This window comes from Mauremys mutica, chromosome 12 (assembly GCF_020497125.1).
Source record: "Mauremys mutica isolate MM-2020 ecotype Southern chromosome 12, ASM2049712v1, whole genome shotgun sequence".
In the NCBI taxonomy this organism is placed as follows: Eukaryota; Metazoa; Chordata; order Testudines; family Geoemydidae; genus Mauremys; species Mauremys mutica.
In genome coordinates, this window is record NC_059083.1 from 80,276,978 (window position 1) to 80,295,177 (window position 18,200).

An 18,200-nucleotide genomic window follows, 5' to 3' on the forward strand; every position below is an offset into this window, starting at 1 on the left:
CCTGCTGGTGGGCATCCCCGTGGCAACCCTGGGACCAGATGCTACGTCCAACACACGGTTCCAATGTAAACGCTGGCGGCGATGCCGGCGGAGTTAAATGCCCTTGTCTGAGGGCTGGCAGGGCCAGCGGGCAGCTCGGCTGGCAGCGGGACGCGCATACGGCCCCACAAGCGCCTGGGACCAGATCCCCAGCGGATGCCTATTGGCTCCAGCCCCTGTGCCTGCCCTGGCACTGGGTCACCCCATGGCGGGCCGCACGGGACAGGGAGGCTCTGGCCTCGCTGACGCCCCACATGCCCCCTTCGGCTTCTCTCCCACAAACAGGGCTGACTGCCAACCCTCCCCCCAATCCCAGCATGGAGAACCAGGGCCCCCCGGGTGCCTCAACCTGCCCCCGGTGGCCCTGAGCTCCCCTCAGCCCACTGGCCTCGTCACCACGGTGCCCAGCCGCTGTCCTGACAAGGCTGGATCCTTCTGCCCAGGGCTGGGGCAGGCCCTCAGCATGGCCTCCCCCCGCCCCACAGCCAGAGAGCCCAGCTCCCCACCCCACAGGACTGCCCTGAGACACACCAATGGGGGGCTGGCCCCACGGTCTGTCTCAGGGCTCAGGCCCCGGCACTCCTATGGCTCCCATCCCCCCCAGCCCCGGCGCGATCCCCACCTGGCTCCAGCGACTTGGGGTAGCCCCGGGGCGGCTGCCCCTCCACCCGCTTGTCTTCGGCTTCGTTGCCCTTGGAGCTGGGCGAGGGGCTGGGGCTGGCGGGCGGGGAGCGCGGGGCAATGGCCGAGCTGGGCGCCGGGCAGACGGGTAAAGTGCAGGGGGTGGCAGGATGCGCCGAGGGGCATTTGGATGGGTGCCGCAGGGCGGGCGAGTGGCAGCAGGGTGAGAGCTTGGCAGGGCAGGGGGCCGGCGAGGAGAGGCCCTTGGTGGGAGGCGTTAAGGCAACTGGTTTGTGGGACGGCTTGAGGGGCTTCTCGGGGCCTGGCTCCTCCAGCTCGGCAGGCTGCTCCTCCGCCTTCCGCTGTGGGGCAAGGACACAGACAGGTCAGCCCCACGGCCCAGCCCTGGACAGGTCACCCAGGGCCCAGCCCCACGGCCCAGACGGGTCAGCCCCAGGGCCCAGCTCTATGCCGCAGACAGGTCAGCCCCATGGCCCAGCCCCAGACAGGTCAGCCCCACGGCCCAGCCCTGGACAGGTCAGCCCCACGGCCCAGCCCTGGACAGGTCAGCCCCACGGCCCAGCCCTGGACAGGTCACCCGGGGCCCAGCCCCACGCCCCAGACAGGTCAGCCCCAGGGCCCTGCCCCACACCCCAGACAGGTCAGCCCCATGGCCCAGCTCTATGCCGCAGACAGGTCAGCCCCATGGCCCAGCCCCAGACAGGTCAGCCCCAGGGCCCAGCCCCAGACAGGTCACCCAGGGCCCAGCCCCACGCCCCAGACGGGTCAGCCCCAGGGCCCAGCCCCAGACAGGTCACCTAGGGCCCAGCCCCACGCCCCAGACAGGTCAGCCCCACGGCCCAGCCCTGGACAGGTCACCCGGGGCCCAGCCCCACGCCCCAGACAGGTCAGCCCCAGGGCCCAGCCCTGGACAGGTCACCCGGGGCCCAGCCCCACGCCCCAGACGGGTCAGCCCCAGGGCCCAGCTCTATGCCGCAGACAGGTCAGCCCCATGGCCCAGTCCCAGACAGGTCAGCCCCAGGGCCCAGCCCCAGACAGGTCAGCCCCAGGGCCTTGCCCCACACCCCAGACAGGTCAGCCCCAGGGCCCTGCCCCACACCCCAGACAGGTCAGCCCCATGGCCCTGCCCCACGCCCCAGACAGGTCAGCCCCATGGCCCAGCTCTATGCCGCAGACAGGTCAGCCCCATGGCCCAGCCCCAGACAGGTCAGCCCCACGGCCCAGCCCTGGACAGGTCACCCGGGGCCCAGCCCCACGCCCCAGACAGGTCAGCCCCATGGCCCAGCCCTAGACAGGTCAGCCCCAGGGCCCTGCCCCATGCCCCAGACAGGTCAGCCCCATGGCCCAGCTCTATGCCGCAGACAGTTCAGCCCCATGGCCCAACCCCAGACAGGTCAGCCCCAGGGCCCTGCCCCACACCCCAGACAGGTCAGCCCCAGGGCCCTGCCCCACACCCCAGACAGGTCAGCCCCAGGGCCCTGCCCCACACCCCAGACAAACTGGCCTCATGCCCTAGCCCGACACCCACCGCGGAGAGACCGGATGGCCCCAGCCCGGCTTGCCCAGTGCCGGCGCCCCAGTGTGAGGCTGCCAGGGGCTAGGAGAGGCCGTGTACTGGCACCACCCTCCTCTGAACCCCCCCTTGCCCCCGGCCCCCTGCCCCTGACCTGGATCTGCGACTGCCTCTGCAGCTCCAGCGCCTGGGCCGCCCGCTGCTGCTGCTGCAGGGCATAGAGCTCCTGCTGCCGGAGGAACTGCGAGCGCGAGTAGACGGGGAGCTGGCCCGTGTGCTGCAGGTGGGAGCTGGGACCTCGGCCCGGGTACATGGGCGGCCACAGCGAGGCCTGGTCCATAACATCAGCTGCCGAAGAGAGAGCAGGGGGTCAGCTGAGCAGCCGCAGCCCCTCGCCCGGGGCCAGGGGAAGGGGACACCCGGCTCAGCCCTGCCATGCCCCCCTCCCTGATCAGCCTTTGCCGAGGGAATCCAGGCGAGAGGGACAAAGCCAGCCAGGGGGCCAGGCGCTGGGCCCACCCTCCGCAGGGGGCAGCGTCTCCCCTGGCAGCTGCCCTTACCCAGCGTGTGCGGGGCGCCGTGGGCTGACGGCTCCGTGGGCAGGATGACGAGCTGCGCTGGGGGGTCCTGGGGAAGGGGGAACACGGACTGCATGGTGCTGGGCATGGACGCTGGGAAGCCGGGCGGCAGGTTCTGATGCAAGGCCGGGTGGCTGATGCCTGCGGAGGGAACAAACACACAAGGGTCATGGGGGCTGGCGTCGCCGGAGGCACCTTCCCAGACCCAGGGACTTGTCAGTGACAGAGCCGGGCTGGGCAGCGAGCCCACGGGCCACGCGCCAGGCTTCGTGCGGCAGCTGGGACGCCCAGACCACGGCTGCTGGGAGCAGAGCTAAGAGCAGCAGCCGGAGGAGTCTGGAGGCGTCTAACCCCAGCGAGCCCTGGCGCCGATCCACAGTGCCTGCGTACGGGAGGCCAGGGCGGGTGCAGTAGGGGACTGAGGGGCTCCACCAGAGGTGCGTGGCTGGCAGCATGCCCAGCCCCTGTGATGCCCGGGCCCAGACGGGCCCAATCCTGTTCATAGATTCACCCAAAGAGCTGGAGCGAAGCCCGGGGCCGGCCGCCGCAGCAGCTGGAGCTGTGATTTCCTGGGGCCCCGTCTCCCCAGCAGCGGCCAGCCGGCCACGCCCTGCACTGACCGTACGAGTGCCCCCCCATCCAGATGGAGGGGCTGCGCGTCCGGGGCAGCCAGTGCGCGTGGGCTGGGTGTGCGTGGGCTGCGGGGTCCCCTCCCAACTGGCCGGCCTGGAGGGAGGAGCCGCCTGCGATCATGAGGTGGGGGGTGAGGTCACCCGGGCAGCCGCTGGATGGGTGGATCCTGGCAAAGTCCACGAGGTCCTTGTTCTCCCTGCAAAGCGAAGGGGAGATGCAGAGCAGGGTGAGCCGTCTCTACTGACCGTGCCCGTTGCTCCCCACCTCTGCCCACAGCTGGCAACAGAGACAAGGTGCCTGGTGACAACGCGGGCACCTGGCTGCCCCCAGGCCTGGTTCCAGGCACACACCACAGCGGCCACTTCTCCAGCCGGCTCTGGGCTCCCTCTGCCTCGTCAGCCAGGACGGGACCAGCCCGAGGCGCCTGCCCTGGCCCAGCTGCCAGGTGAGTCCCATGCTGGGCCCTGAGCCAGGGGCATGCGCTGGGCTCCATGCACATCCCAGGGAGGGGCCACCCCCCCACACACTCTACAGGTGGGATATGGGGGGACCGACAGACACCTGCCCAGGGCCACACCCATGGCAGAGCTGGGACAGAACCCAGGTGTCCGGGTGCCCTGCACCCGTGGCCTGCGCTGCCCGGCCCTGGAGCTGCAGGATCTGGGAGTGACAGGGTTTGCGTCCAGCTCCAAGATTGCTGCCTCCTCCCCTTGTTCCTCGGAGCTGCGACCGGGCCCAATCCTGGGGGGCTGGGCACCCTTGGGCCCCAGCAAGAGCTGCCAGTGCTCTGCACCATTCAGAATTGGGCCTGAGGTTTGTAGAATGACGCTAGACTTTGGTGCAGCCTGGCCCCCCTCCGGCACCCACCCAGCCCATTACTGGCCCCGCTCCAGCCAGGACCCGGAGGCCTCGGGGGCCCGTTTAAGACCCAGGGCAGAGAAATACCGGGGACGTGGGATCCGGGCAGCCCCGGAGGGGGTGGGGGAGGCCAGCCAGCCTGACTCTCCTGCCGGCGTGTGCCAGGGCGCGCTGGCTCCTTACTGGAGAAGAAGCTCTCGGCCCGCGATCCCCAGCCGCTCCTCGCACAGGCGGCTCCGCTCCTCCTCCGCCTCCAGGTCGATGACGTGCATGGGTCGTGCTGAGCCGGCTACAGGACGCCCCGCGGGAGGGAGACGAGAGAGAGAGACGTGAGGGACGGGATCCCGAATCTCCCCACTCATGGGGTGCAGGCCGGGCACCCGCCTCTCGCCCTGGGCTCCCAGGTTCATCCCGTGGGTCTCAGCCTGTGCCCATCTCACCCCCCAGCTGGGGCTGATGTGCGCTCTCCACAGGACACTGCACAGGGCTGGGAAACTGAGGGTGAGGCTGAAGGATGGGACTGAGGGGCACCGGCAGGGCTGGGGGGGCAGTGCTGGGATGGGGGTGCTGCGGGTTGGGACAGAGGGGCACCGGCAGAGTTGGGGGGCAGGCAGGGCTGTGGGAGGAAGGGCTGGGCTAGCAGGAGTTGTGGGTCAGGACCAAGAGGCACTGGCAGGACTGTGGGGGGCAGCGCTGGGCTAGCAGGGGCACTGGCAGGACTGTGGGGGGCAGCGCTGGGCTAGCAGGGCTGCGGGTTGGGACAGAGGGGCACCGGCAGAGTTGGGGGGCAGGCAGGGCTGTGGGGGGCAGGGCTGGGCTGGCAGGGCTGTGGGGGGCAGGGCTCGGATGGGGGTGCTGCAGGTTGGGACAGAGGGGCACCGGCAGAGTTGGAGGGCAGGCAGGGCTGTGGGGGGCAGGGCTGGGCTAGCAGGGCTGTGGGTCGGGACCGAGGGGCACCGGCAGGGCTGTGGGTCGGGACCGAGGGGCACCTGTTCGGGACCGAGGGGCACCGGCAGGGCTGTGGGTCGGGACCGAGGGGCGCCGGCAGGGCTGTGGGTCGGGACCGAGGGGCGCCGGCAGGGCTGTGGGTCGGGACCGAGGGGCGCCGGCAGGGCTGTGGGTCGGGACCGAGGGGCGCCGGCAGGGCTGTGGGTCGGGACCGAGGGGCACCGGCAGGGCTGTGGGGGGCAGGGCTGGGCTAGCAGGGCTGTGGGTCGGGACCGAGGGGCGCCGGCAGGGCTGTGGGTCGGGACCGAGGGGCATGCACTGACGGGCAGAGCTGTGGTGGGTAGGGCTCAGGATGGAATAGCGCTCAGGAGGGAAGCATACAGAGAGGGGCTGAGGGGCTGATGGCCCAGGGGACGGTGCAGCCCGTGGGGGGCAGCAGACGTGAGTGTGGGGTTCCCTGGCCGGTCAGTGCTTTCCCCCAGGGCCGGCTGCGCCCCTCTCCAGCAGGGCTCCGGGCAGAGGCACTGGGGCCGTGATGCCGGCTGGCCATGAGAACCGGACGCTCGTGGGTTCTGGGAAGCGCCCTCCCCCGCCAGCCCCACGGACGCCACCCACCGCTGCTGCTCCGCCCGGCCATGGGGCTGCCCATCCCCCCAGACGGCCTCCTGCCCGGGGTGGCGCGGCCGGCCTGGCCCCGTTACCTTTCAGGCCCATGGTCGCCCGGCTCTGCCGGCTGGAGTTGGGGCCGTACGAGGGCTCTGGCCGGCTCAGCGTGTCCTTCTGTCGCGCCACTGCCACGGCGATTCCCACGGGCGGCTGCCGCACCTCGCCCTCCCCGTGGGCCAGCTCGTGGTCTCTGCTGCGGGCGCAGTCCGGCCGCTCCAGCTCCTGCTGCCCTTTGCCTGCCTGGAACTTGCCGTCCTGCTGGGCGCAGCTGCCCTTGACGGCGCCAAGCCCCACGAAGGGGGCCTTCTGGCCCACGATAAGTGCTTGGTTGCTGTATTTCAGCAGGTTCTTCATGGCCGACACCTCGTCGGGGGGGCTCTGCATGTCCTGGCTCAAAACCGGGCCCTGAGTCATCAGCGCAGCCTGCTGCAAACTGGTGCTGAAGGGGTCGAGGTAGGCGCTCTTCCTCTCCTCGCCCATGGGCATGGGGGCGCCCTGCCCCTGCACGCCCCAGGGGGCCAGGGGGCCTCCATTGTAGCCCATCGCCTTCCTCCTCACCTCGGAGCCGCTCCCCGCCAGCTCCAGCTCTTGGGGGACGTGCTGCTGGTGCCGTATCCGCGCCACCTTCTGCCCGCTCTGGCCCTGGCACTCCTTGGAGCCCTTGTCTAAAGTGCAGCAGGACTGGCTGAGTTTGACGCACAGGGCGTCCTGGTGGCTGGCACGGGAGCAGTCCTGGGACGGCGCCATCTCGAAGTAGCTGCCCTTCTCCAGGCCGCCCTTGGGCGCCGGGGGCAGGCTGGGGAAGGGGGCCTCGGAGCCGGCACTGTTCAGGTACTCCAGGCCTTTCAGCCGGGCGCTGGAGCTCTGCGCCCACTCCAGCCTCCGCTCCGCCTTGCCCTGGTGGAAGGAGTTCCCGTAGGCAGCCGTGTGCTCCGAGCCCATCTCGTGCCTTTCCTTGGCCTCGCCGCGCTCCAGGCTGCAGGCCTCGGACGCCACCTGGAACGACCTGCTCTTGTCAGTCAGGTGTCCCACCGACGGCACGAACGTGGCCCCGCTGAGCTTCAGCTCCCGCCCGGCTTTGTCCTGCAAGGGGCACAGCCCGTCGGGGCTGGAGTGGAGCTGCAGGCAGGGGAAGGTGGCGGCCGAGGTGCTGAGCGGGGGCGGGATGGCGGGCAGGCTGGACGGGACGGTGTAGGAGACCGAGTGGTGCAGCATCTGGCGCCGCTCCAGGCACTCGCTGTAGGGCTGGGGCGACTCGTGGGGAGCCAGCTCCCGCTCCGCCCGCAGCATGTCCTTGGGGCAGCGGCTCTGGGCCATGCCGGCGTGGCGGGGCAGGGCGCCGCCCGTGCAGCTGGGCAGCACGGCCTTGTGGGCGTCGCCATTGAGCATTTTGGAGTTCAGCAGGCAGGAGTTGAGGTGCTTGACCCGGTTCTCGCACGAGCTCCTCTGGTGGACCCCGTCCTTGCAGTGCCCCTCGGGCGTCATGGGCAGCACCAGCTTGTGCCGCTCCTTCACGTCCTCCTCCGCCGGCCTCTCCTTGGCCTCCCCCTTGCCTGCCTTCTCCTTGGCCAGCAGGTAGCGGTCGTACTCCTTGTGGCTCTTCTGCGCGTGGCTGGCCTCGCGGTCACGGCTGCAGGACCCGATGGGGTGGCCGGGGGCGGCTCGGGCAATGGTGGGGAAGTTGTGGTTGGCTGACAGCAGGGTGGGCTGGGCCGGCAGGTTCCGCAGGTAGAAGTTATCTGGGGGGGCAAACGCAGCCGGTGAGCGCGGGGCCTTCTGCAGCGACGGGCACCTGCCTCCCCGCAGGGCCCGGGACACGGCCCCGGCTGGGCCGGACGCTGGCTCCCTCCCCAGCACTCGCCCACCACCAGGCCCCGCTGACCCTGCTCTGCGCACCAGCCCCCGGCGTCGCCCACGGGAGGCACCTGACGTCTCAGCGCCATGACAGTCGCCTCAGGAATGCTACAGCCCACTGCGGCAGCACCCCCGTTCCGCAGCCTCCTGTCCCCCGTCCCCCTCATCTCAGCCCCCCAATCCTCCCCGCCCCAGGACCCTTCATCCCAGCCCCCCAGACCTCCCCTCATCCCAGCCCCTCAATCCTCCCTATTCCAGTCCCCCTGATCCCAGCCCCCCAATCCTCCCCGCCCCAGCACCCTTCATCCCAGTCCCTGCCAGCCCCCCAGTCTTTGCCTCATCCCAGCCCCCCAGCCCCACAATCCTCCCCTCATCCCAGCCCCACTCATCCCAGCCCCCCAGCCCCACAATCCTCCCCTCATCCCAGCCCCACTCATCCCAGCCCCCCAGTCCCACAATCCTCCTCTCATCCCAGCCCCCTCATCCCAGCCCCCATCCCACAATCCTCCCTGCCCCAACACCCCCAACCTTCCCAACCCAGAACCGCCACTTCCATTAATCGCCCCCAGCAGCTCCACAAATCGTGCCCCCCCACAGAACCCCCACCCCCTGCCAGAAGTTCCCCACTTTTTGGTCCAAGTGGCTGAAAAAAATCACCCTGTTGCCCAAATCCCTCGCTCCTCCGTCCCAGTGCAGGGTTATGGGCCAGGCCGAGGCATCGCAAACCGACCCACGGCCCGCACTGCCCAGGCCGGCTCTCTGCTATGGGCCTGTGTGCTGCCCCCTCCTGCCACGGCCGGGGGCGAGGGGGGCTCGGCCCTTCCTTTGCCACGTGGCGGGGCAGGCGTCTCCCCATCAGCTGGGGTAACCAGCCCCGTTCCACCGGCGTCAACGCCCAGATCCCCAGCAGGAAGCTCTCGCGGGGCACAGGTTTGTGCCAAGAACTGCAGGTGGCTTCTTGCCTCTTCCCTCCTGGGCTCAGCTGGTCCCCTCCCCGCCCATTGCCTTGGGGGCCAGGAGCCCGGCCGCTGGGGTGCAGACTCCAGGCTGGGGGCCCTGCCCCAGCCCCTCCTGGTACCTGCTTTCTGGCTTTCGTAGAACCGATGCTGGCCGTAGAGGACGTTGCTGTTTCCATGGTGATCCAAATGGCTCATGGGCAGGAAGGTGGAGGCCAGACTCCCCGAGAACCTGGGGTACCCCGGAGCTGGAGAGAGAGAGGGAGCGAGTGAGCCGGCCCCGCGGCGGGGCAGAGACGCAGGCAGATCACGAGCACAGCACAGGCGCCAGGTAAATGGTACCACCCCCCCGCACACAGGGGCACTCTCTGTGGAAAGGCTTCATAGATTATTAGGGTTGGAAGGGACCTCAAGAGATCATCTAGTCCAACCCCCTGCTCAGAGCAGGACCAATCCCCAAATGGCCCCTCAAGGATTGAACTCGCAACCCTGGGTTTAGCAGGCCAATGCTCAAACCACTGAGCTACCCCTCCCCCTACTACCCGGCTGCCCATCCCCCTAGCCTCTGGGCCCCTCCCCCAGCCAGGCCACAGGAACACCAAAGCCTGCAAGGACAAGCCAGGCTCCTGGCCCTTCTCCCTTGGCAGGTTGCTGCTGTCTGGGCTCTGAACGGAGGGCCCAGAGCCAGCAGTCAGACAGCCCCTCCCCACCCAGCTACGGCCGGTGGGAGATCGCCCTGGGGCCTTCGCGCTCCGGTGCCGTGACGCCCTTCCCCGCCATTCGCACCTGGGCCCCTGCGCGCAAACCCCTGTCCCCACGGGGGGTTCACCCCACTGTGCGCAGGCGCTGGGGTGACACAGGGGCAAGGCAGGAGTAGCGGAGAGGACACAGCCCCATTGTGTTTCAATCAACCCCCCACACGCCAGTCTTGCAGCGGGGGCAGATCTGGTCAGCGCACCTGCAATGGCACAATGCCCCCCTGCGCCAGCCCGTCCGATCCCCCCGGCAGCTCTCGCAAGAGGGGGCGTGAGCCGGCCTGGCACGTGAGTGCTCAGCTCGCTGGCTTCTGTGCGCTTGCCCCTGCAAGCTGGACGGTGCCTCAGCACCGACTGAGGTGCCCCTCCCCTGTGCTCTCAAGGGGCCAGCACGGGGCACCTGGTATTTCTCCATGCGCCAGGACCTGTGCCCACCACTCAAGCCCTGCCATAGCCCTCAGCTGGCCCTGGCACGGGGGCTGTCTGATCTGCCAAGGCATCTGGGCAGTTCTCGTTAGACTTTGGGCACACAGCAGGGCTCACTGCTAGGCCAGGAGCACCCCCTCTCCCCGCGTGGTGACAGCCCCATTGCCCAGGGAGGAACGGGGATCTCCGCCGTTACACCCCAAGAGCAGCGGCTGGCTAGCCCGGGCCGCACCCAGACCTGGGCAGCACAGAGCCCAGAAAGCAGCGAAGTCAGGAAATGGCAATGGAAGGGCTGCCCAGCCTGCACAGGGCGCTAACGGCGACGCTGCTTTGCTGCGGCGCAGCTCCAGCCTGAGGCCTCTGAGCCCCTGGCTGACCCCCGGCCGCTCTTCCCTTTGGCCCCCGTCAGACCAGAACGACCCTCGATAGCATCCAGTACTGCGTGGTCAGCGGCACTCTTCTGCCCGCTGCCATGGCACCTTCCCCCCGCGCTGCACCCGCGGTGCCCTGGGGCTGTGCACGGGGCGGGGCAGGGCGGGACACACCGCCAGCTGAACCTCTGTCATCGGCACCTGTTAGAAGTTTTACCGGCCCTCATTTCAGTCACAGAAGTCTGTAAATTCCTGCTGTCACCCCACGTCTCTCCCCACCCCCCCCCCAGTCCGGCCAGGCTTCTGTGCTGTGTCAGGCCCTGAATCTCTGCATCCCCCAGGGATGCCCTGCTGCAATGGGGGAGGGGGCACCAGCTCTGGCCAGGTCTGCCCCCCACGCTGGCCGGGTCCGCCCCCCCCACTGGCCGGGTCCGGCCCCCCACGCTGGCCGGGTCCGTCCCCCGCTGGCCGGGTCCGCCCCCCACGCTGGCCGGGTCCGTCCCCCACGCTGGCCAGGTCTGCCCCCCACGCTGGCCAGGTCTGCCCCCCACTGGCCGGGTCCGTCCCCCCCACTGGCCGGGTCCGCCCCCCCCACGCTGGCCGGGTCCGCCCCCCCCCCGCTGGCCGGGTCCGCGCCCCCCCCGCTGGCCGGGTCCGCCCCCCACGCTGGCCGGGTCCGTCCCCCAGGCTGGCCGGGTCCGTCCCCCCCCGCTGGCCGGGTCCGCCCCCCACGCTGGCCGGGTCCGCCCCCCCGCTGGCCGGGTCCGCCCCCCCCGCTGGCCGGGTCCGCCCCCCCCGCTGGCCGGGTCCGCCCCCCCCGCTCTCCCGGGAGGCAGGCAGGGGAGCGGCTGAGGTGGCAGGTGCAGCGGTGAGGGAGGGGGCCTGGGGTCTGAGCTCTGGCTCACCGAGCCCCACGGGGCCTCAGCCAGGCACTCTCTGGTTACCCAGAATCCCTTGCTGCTGGCAGCAGTGCCTGACTCGGGACACCTGTGCGCCCATCTCTGCCCACAGGTGAAGGGGCACTGGGGCAGTCGAGGAACCAGGAGATCCAGACAGAGCTTCTGCCAGCCTGGCCCAGCCCAGCCTCAGCCAGTTGACTCCTGCACTGGGCACTGAGGGGTCAAATCCAGCCCTCCCCGACGGCAGGGCCCCCCCAGTCACACTTTCCAGCCCCAGCGAGTGGCCCAGGGCAGCACCCAGGCTGGGCTGCGGCTCAGAGGGGCCGTGGGTGTGAGTGGCACCAGCCCAGCCTCAGAGGTCTTGGCTCAGGCTGGGGGGGAGGGGGGAGCACACACACTGCGGGGGGGGAGGGGTTTCCCTGCAGCATGCGGCTCAGAGCTCCCGACCCCATCTCTGGCACCCGCTTCAAAGGCGGCCGAGGTATGAACCGAACCCTGAGCGCGCAGCCCTGCCAGGGAGCTCACCCAGCTGCGCGTGGCACCGGGGGGACCGCAGCAAGTGTGGATACATGCCTAAATGCACACGCGTGAGCACACCCTCGCACAGATATATACACGCACGAGCACATAGGCATATGCACAGTCGTGCAGCCCACACCCAACCATGGCCGAGCACACGAGGATGGAGACGGACACGTGTACAGACACACAGTGATGTGAGCACAGCCATAATCCACACACATCAGCCTGGCCCCCCCAGCAGCCTGGGCACGGGAACGTCCCCGCTCCTGCTTGCCCTGCCCAGGAGCTCCTGGCGTGCGAGGGGAGCCCCGGGCACTGCTCACACTGGGCTGCTGCTGAGACGCTGCTGCAGGCCTGGAGGGGCCCAGCCTGTCCTCACCAGGCTGCCAGGCGAGCGGGGCTGAGTGAGCCAGTGCCTGGCAAAGGGCCCAGAGACGCAGACCCAAGCCCTGGGCACGGAGGGGGACTGGGAGGCACAATGCACACTGGCCCCAAGCCCTCGGCTGGGACGCTGAGCTGTGCAGGGTCGTCCCTCCCAGGGGCAGCAAACCCAGGAAGCCTGAGGTCATTCAACCTCCACCTGAGCCAAGGAGTCAGACCCCAGCGGGGCAATTCCATCCTGCTGCCCCAAGCTCACCCGCAGCTTCAGCTCCCTCACTCCTTGTCCTGGCTGTGTTGCTGTGAGCGGTTAAACAGCAGCTGCGTGGCAGCCCAGAAGTGGCTGCATTTCAGTGGCAGGTGAGGCAATTTCCCTGTACAGTCGTAAAGCGCTTCAGCAAATGTCTGACAGTGGCAGCAGGGCCCCGGGTGATTCCCCTGCCTCTGGTGGGATGAGGAGCTGGTGTGGGGGCTGCCAGGTTACGGATGGCTCCTAACAGGCAGTTGTAGTGGGAGCGGGGGGCAAATGATGCCAGCACTAGATCTCGGGGCTCTCTGTGCAGAGGGTGCCCCGCTGGGGCAACACCCTAGAACGGGGCTCCCCCTCCCCCTGCCCCCCCAGCTCTGCACTCTGAGCCAGAGACCAGGCTGCTTTCCCTTTAAGAACTGACCCCCCCCGTCCCAGGCCCCCGCAATGCAGACAGCCCCACACACAGCCTGCTGTGGGGCAGGGCAGCTGCTGCTGCTCAGGTGGCCCCTCACCCCCTTCCAGCCCCCAGGGACCCGGAGCTGCTGATGGGGCTGGACCCAGTGAATTTGCTGCACTCCCTCCCGGGGCGGCTGACCCCTCCCGTCCGAATGGAGCACCGGCCAACCAGCCAACAAGTGACATGAACCGCTGAGGTCTCAGCTTCCGGCTCTGCCAGGATGTGCCCAGGCTGCCCAACGGGCACTGCCCGTGGGAATGCAGCCTGCAGCCTCACGGGGACGAGGTGTCCTGAGCCCGAATTTGTGGGAGCAGGGAACCCCCAGGGCAGTTCAGTGTCCCCATCCCAGGCCCCCAGCACACAGCACGGAGCAGGAGCTCTGGCCCGGCCCTGACCTGTGTCTGTCTGGCCCTGGCCTGGACCCCTCCCCCCACCTTTTTAGATGTTTCCTATGGGGTGTCCTGTGGACTCACTCTTACCCTTGGGGTCACCAGCCCCACCTGCCTCTGCCAGGGGTGGGCATCCGGCACACACCCCGGCCAGCCCATCATCTCCCCATTACTGCTGCTGGTGGCTCCCCGGCTCCCAGCCATGGGGCACATCCACACCCCACCCCTCTAGCCCAGGGCTCGGGACCTTCCAGGGAAGCTGGCGCAGTGGGGCCCAGCAGGGGGGTCTGGGTCTGGGCCCGGGCCCAGGTCTGTGCGGAGCAGGAAATTCCCACAAGCCGGGGCTGGGATGCAGCGCTCAGCCGAGATCCAGAGGCCCCATCCTGCCCCTCTGCGCAGCAAGGGGGAGCCTGGGGCTGCCGAGAGAGAACGACCGATGCCAGCCCCGTCGCACCCCTCCGCCGACACCCCTCTACCACACCCCACCCCAATGGGCCCCACGCTGAGACCCGCCAGACTTGTTTCACTGGTGAACAAAGCCGGTGAGATGCCAGGGCTTTACCCACGATGCCCGCAGCCCCATCTTCCCCGCCCCCCTCTCCGCAGCCCCCAGGACACTGTGAGCCCCCCCGCCACTTCCCTCTAGCGCAACAGGGCGGACGGCAGCCGGGGGCCCGGCGAGCCTGGCGCAGGCACCCTCCCGGAAGGCTGAGTTATGAGCCCCACACCGCGCCCGGCCCCTTTCAGCTTCATTAGCCGCCGGTGCTCAGCCAGGCTGCCCGTCAATAAGGCCTCTCGTGATCCTGCTCAGGCAGCCGTGCGCTGCCCCCCCAGCCCGCCGACGCGCTGAGCAAGCCCCGGCATGCCGGAAGCCAGCTGGCACCAGCTCAAACTAGCAGCCGGGCTCGGTGCCAGGGCACCCTGCCAATACCACCTCGCTCCTTAACTCTGCATCTCCCTCGCTTGCCGGCGCTGACCCAGCTCATTGGACAGGGATCAGGTGGGGACACCGCAGACTCAGCACCAAACCCAGGCCGGGAGGAGGGCAACAAAGGGCTGCGGGTTGGGAGTGAGGGGCACCGTCAGCGCTGGAGGGGCAGAGCTGAGATACCAGGGGGCTGCGGGTCGGGAGTGGGGGGCACCAGCAGAGTTTAGGGGGCAGGGCTGGGATAGCAGGGGGCTGCGGGTCAGGAGTGGGGGGCACCAGCAGAGGTTAGGGGGCAGGGCTGGGATACCAGGGGGCTGCGGATCGGGAGTGGGGGGCACCAGCAGAGTTTAGGGGGCAGGGCTGAGATACCAGGGGGCTGCGGGTCAGGAGTGGGGGGAACCAGCAGAGTTTAGGGGGCAGGGCTGGGATACCAGGGGGCTGCGGGTCAGGAGTGGGGGGCACCAGCAGAGCTGGAGGGCAGCTCAGGGCTGAGATACCAGGGGGCTGCGGGTCAGGAGTGGGGGGCACCAGCAGAGCTGGAGGGCAGCTCAGGGCTGAGATACCAGGGGGCTGCGGATCGGGAGTGGGGGGCACCAGCAGAGTTTAGGGGGCAGGGCTGGGATACCAGGGGGCTGCGGGTCAGGAGTGGGGGGCACCAGCAGAGGTTAGGGGGCAGGGCTGGGATACCAGGGGGCTGCGGGTCAGGAGTGGGGGGCACCAGCAGAGGTTAGGGGGCAGGGCTGGGATACCAGGGGGCTGCGGGTCGGGAGTGGGGGGCACCAGCAGAGGTTAGGGGGCAGGGCTGGGATACCAGGGGGCTGCGGGTCAGGACTGGGGGGCACCAGCAGAGGTTAGGGGGCAGGGCTGGGATAGCAGTGGGCTGCGGGTCAGGAGTGGGGGGCATCAGCAGAGGTTAGGGGGCAGGGCTGGGATACCAGGGGGCTGCGGGTCGGGAGTGGGGGGCACCAGCAGAGGTTAGGGGGCAGGGCTGGGATACCAGGGGGCTGCGGGTCAGGAGTGGGGGGCACCAGCAGAGGTTAGGGGGCAGGGCTGGGATACCAGGGGGCTGCGGATCGGGAGTGGGGGGCACCAGCAGAGGTTAGGGGGCAGGGCTGGGATAGCAGGGGGCTGCGGGTCGGGAGTGGGGGGCACCAGCAGAGGTTAGGGGGCAGGGCTGGGATACCAGGGGGCTGCGGGTCAGGAGTGGGGGGCACCAGCAGAGGTTAGGGGGCAGGGCTGGGATACCAGGGGGCTGCGGGTCAGGAGTGGGGGGCACCAGCAGAGGTTACGGGGCAGGGCTGGGATACCAGGGGGCTGCGGGTCGGGAGTGGGGGGCACCAGCAGAGGTTAGGGGGCAGGGCTGGGATAGCAGGGGGCTGCGGGTCAGGAGTGGGGGGCACCAGCAGAGGTTAAGGGGGCAGGGCTGGGATACCAGGGGGCTGCGGGTCAGGAGTGGGGGGCACCAGCAGAGGTTAGGGGGCAGGGCTGGGATAGCAGGGGGCTGCGGGTCAGGAGTGGGGGGCACCAGCAGAGCTGGAGGGCAGCTCAGGGGGCTGCACATCAGGATTGAGAGGCACCGAAGGAGCTGGTGGGGCACAGGGAGAGGCTGGCGAAGGGAGCCAGCTCTCCAGTGGGGTACAGCGGGGGGCCGAGAGGAGTGGTTCTTCGGGGGAGGGGGGGGCAGGCTGCGGTAAGGGCGTGAGCCGGGATGGGACGTGGATTCTGGGGGCTGGCCCAGCCCAGGGTGGGCACTGGGGGTGCTGCTTCCCACCAGTGAGTGAACCAGTTCCCGGGGGCCAGGCCGGCTGAATCTCCCCAGCACAACCCCCATGGCGCAGAGCAGCGTGGCTGGGGGGCTGAGCCAGGAGCCCCCCCCCTCCCAGTCTGCGGTAGCAGGAGCCCCCTCCCCCCGGCCGTTAGTGGCACAGGAAGCCGGGGTGTCGCCGGTTTAACCACAGAGGCTCTGTGCTGATGAGCGGGCGACGGGGGGCAGGGACGAGCGCCAGCCCCCGAGGGGGCGATAGCCTGGGGGCCTGGGGCAGTGACTCCGGCTGGGCTAGGGGAGGGGTCACCCCTGCACCCTGGGCTGCTTCTGGATGGGGGGAGGGGACTCCTCTGCCCACCCAAGGCCCCTCTCCCCTCCCCTGGAGCCCCGGCTGCTTATCGCTGAGATCAGACCCCTGGCACCTGCAGCTCAGGGCCTGGCGTCGGTTATGCCGGCTGCTCCCCGCGCTGCTTCCTGGCACCTCCCCCCCCCCGCCCCGAGACGGTCTGCGCCCCAGGGAGCTGCTGGCCAAAGTTCCGGTTTGCGCAGGCCCCGCTCACGCTGCAGCACGGCACCCGTGCTGGCCTCCTGCCTGGCACGCCCCGGAGGGAGCCCCGCACAGCGAGCTGCTAAAGCAGCTTCCACATCCCCAGGGTCACAAGTGGCATGAGTCGGACTGGCCTCAGCCCAGTCCGGGTCTGTGCACATCACACAAGCCCTGGTGGGAGCTGGCACTGCCAGGCACTGTCGGGCAGGGCAAAGCGTGGCCTGGCACAGCTGTACTGGGCTCTCTCTAGCACATTTCAGTCCTGAGCAGTCAGGTGCCCCTCCAAGCCCCGTCACGCCAACCCCCAGCCAGAGACACACAGGCCCCGGGAGGGTGAGAGGGCTGCAGGGAGCACGGCCCCCCAGCCCTGCCTGCCTCATCGCCTCTCTCAACACTTGATCTGCAGGAACCGGCGCGTTACAGCGCAGCCAGGTGCCAGCGGCACAGAGCCCACCGCTCACTCACGCTGCCAACTGCAATTACCTCTCCACATGCCAGCCGTGCCGAGAGCCAGGCCTGCAAAGCCTTAACTCCTTCGGCGCCACCCCGCCCTCCGGACGCGCTCAGCCCCGGGATGGGAACCAGAGGTGGGGCTACCAAAAGCACCTGGCTGGGGCCAGTAAAGTCACCCTCGTCCTTCTCCTAAGCACAGCTACCCCAGCCGAGGCGCAGGGCCACACAGCCAGCCGGGCAGAGAGACATACCTGGCACACCTGGGGACACACGACCCTGGGGGCAGCCGGCACATCTGGGGATGCGCAGCTGGGGGGGCAGCCGGCACATCTGGGGACACACAACCCTGGGGGCAGCCGGCACATCTGGGGACGCGCAGCCGGGGGGCAGCCGGCACATCTGGGGACGCGCAGCCGGGGGGCAGCCGGCACGTCTGGGGACGCGCAGCCGGGGGGGCAGCCGGCACATCTGGGGACGCGCAGCCGGGGGGCCGCCGGCACAGCTGGGGACGCGCAGCCGGGGGGCAGCCGGCACATCTGGGGACGCGCAGTCGGGGGGCAGCCGGCACATCTGGGGACGCGCAGCCGGGGGGGCAGCCGGCACATCTGGGGACGCGCAGCCGGGGGGGCAGCCGGCACATCTGGGGACGCGCAGCCGGGGGGGCAGCCGTCACACAGATTTATAGATTCCAAGGCCAGACGGGACCGTTGCAGTCATCTCGTCTGACTTCCTCTGTAACGCAGGCCAGACTCAGAGACCTGCCCCACACAATCCCCTAGGGCAGAGCTTGTAGCAAACATCCCGTCTTCATTGCAAAATTGCCGTGATGGCGAATCCACCAGGCCCCTTGGGGAATTGTTCCAGTGGTTAGTTACCCTCAGTGTTAAAAATGTTCCACCTTATTCCCAGGCTGACTGTGTCTAGCTTCAGCGTCCAGCTGGTGGCTGGAGTGAGACCTTCCTCTGCTAGACTGAAGAGCCCGTTATCAAGGTTCCCCAGGTCGGTGCTTCCAGACTGGGATCCAGTCCCCCCGAACCGTCTCTGTGTTACGCTAAATAGACTGAGCTCCTTGAGTCCGTCACTACAAGGCAGGTTTTCCAACCCTCTGATCATTCTCGTGGCTCTTCTCTGACCCGTCTCCGATTTATCCACATCCCTCTTGAATCGTGGCACCAGGACTGGACACAGGATCCCAGCAGCGGTCAGACCAGTGCCCAGTACAGCAGTGAAATAACCTCTCTGCTCCTCCTCCAGATTCCCGTTTGTGGATCCCACGATCCCATCGGTGCTTTTGGCCAGTGGTGCACCAGGAGCTCACGTTCGGCTGAATTCCACCCCACCCCCCAAAAATCTTTTACAGTCGCTGCTCCCCT

The 18,200-nt window shown here is 69.1% G+C and overlaps 1 protein-coding gene across 9 annotated transcripts in view; it reads right to left on the reverse strand.

Annotated features, from left to right (window-relative positions):
* The window catches only part of BAHCC1 (BAH domain and coiled-coil containing 1), an 89,835-nt gene that overhangs the window by 24,664 nt on the left and 46,971 nt on the right, over positions 1 to 18,200 (reverse strand). For 8 of the 9 annotated variants that reach the window (XM_044984024.1, XM_044984023.1, XM_044984021.1 and 5 more), the window contains 7 exons: positions 8,810 to 8,935; positions 5,913 to 7,616; positions 4,447 to 4,552; positions 3,393 to 3,601; positions 2,755 to 2,913; positions 2,349 to 2,542; positions 662 to 1,022 (listed from right to left, as the gene is read on the reverse strand). In XM_044984024.1, the coding sequence (XP_044839959.1) occupies positions 662 to 1,022; positions 2,349 to 2,542; positions 2,755 to 2,913; positions 3,393 to 3,601; positions 4,447 to 4,552; positions 5,913 to 7,616; positions 8,810 to 8,935 (2,859 nt within the window). The remainder of the gene's footprint in view (positions 1 to 661; positions 1,023 to 2,348; positions 2,543 to 2,754; positions 2,914 to 3,392; positions 3,602 to 4,446; positions 4,553 to 5,912; positions 7,617 to 8,809; positions 8,936 to 18,200) is intronic. The other variant, XM_044984026.1, reaches the window with a different exon arrangement.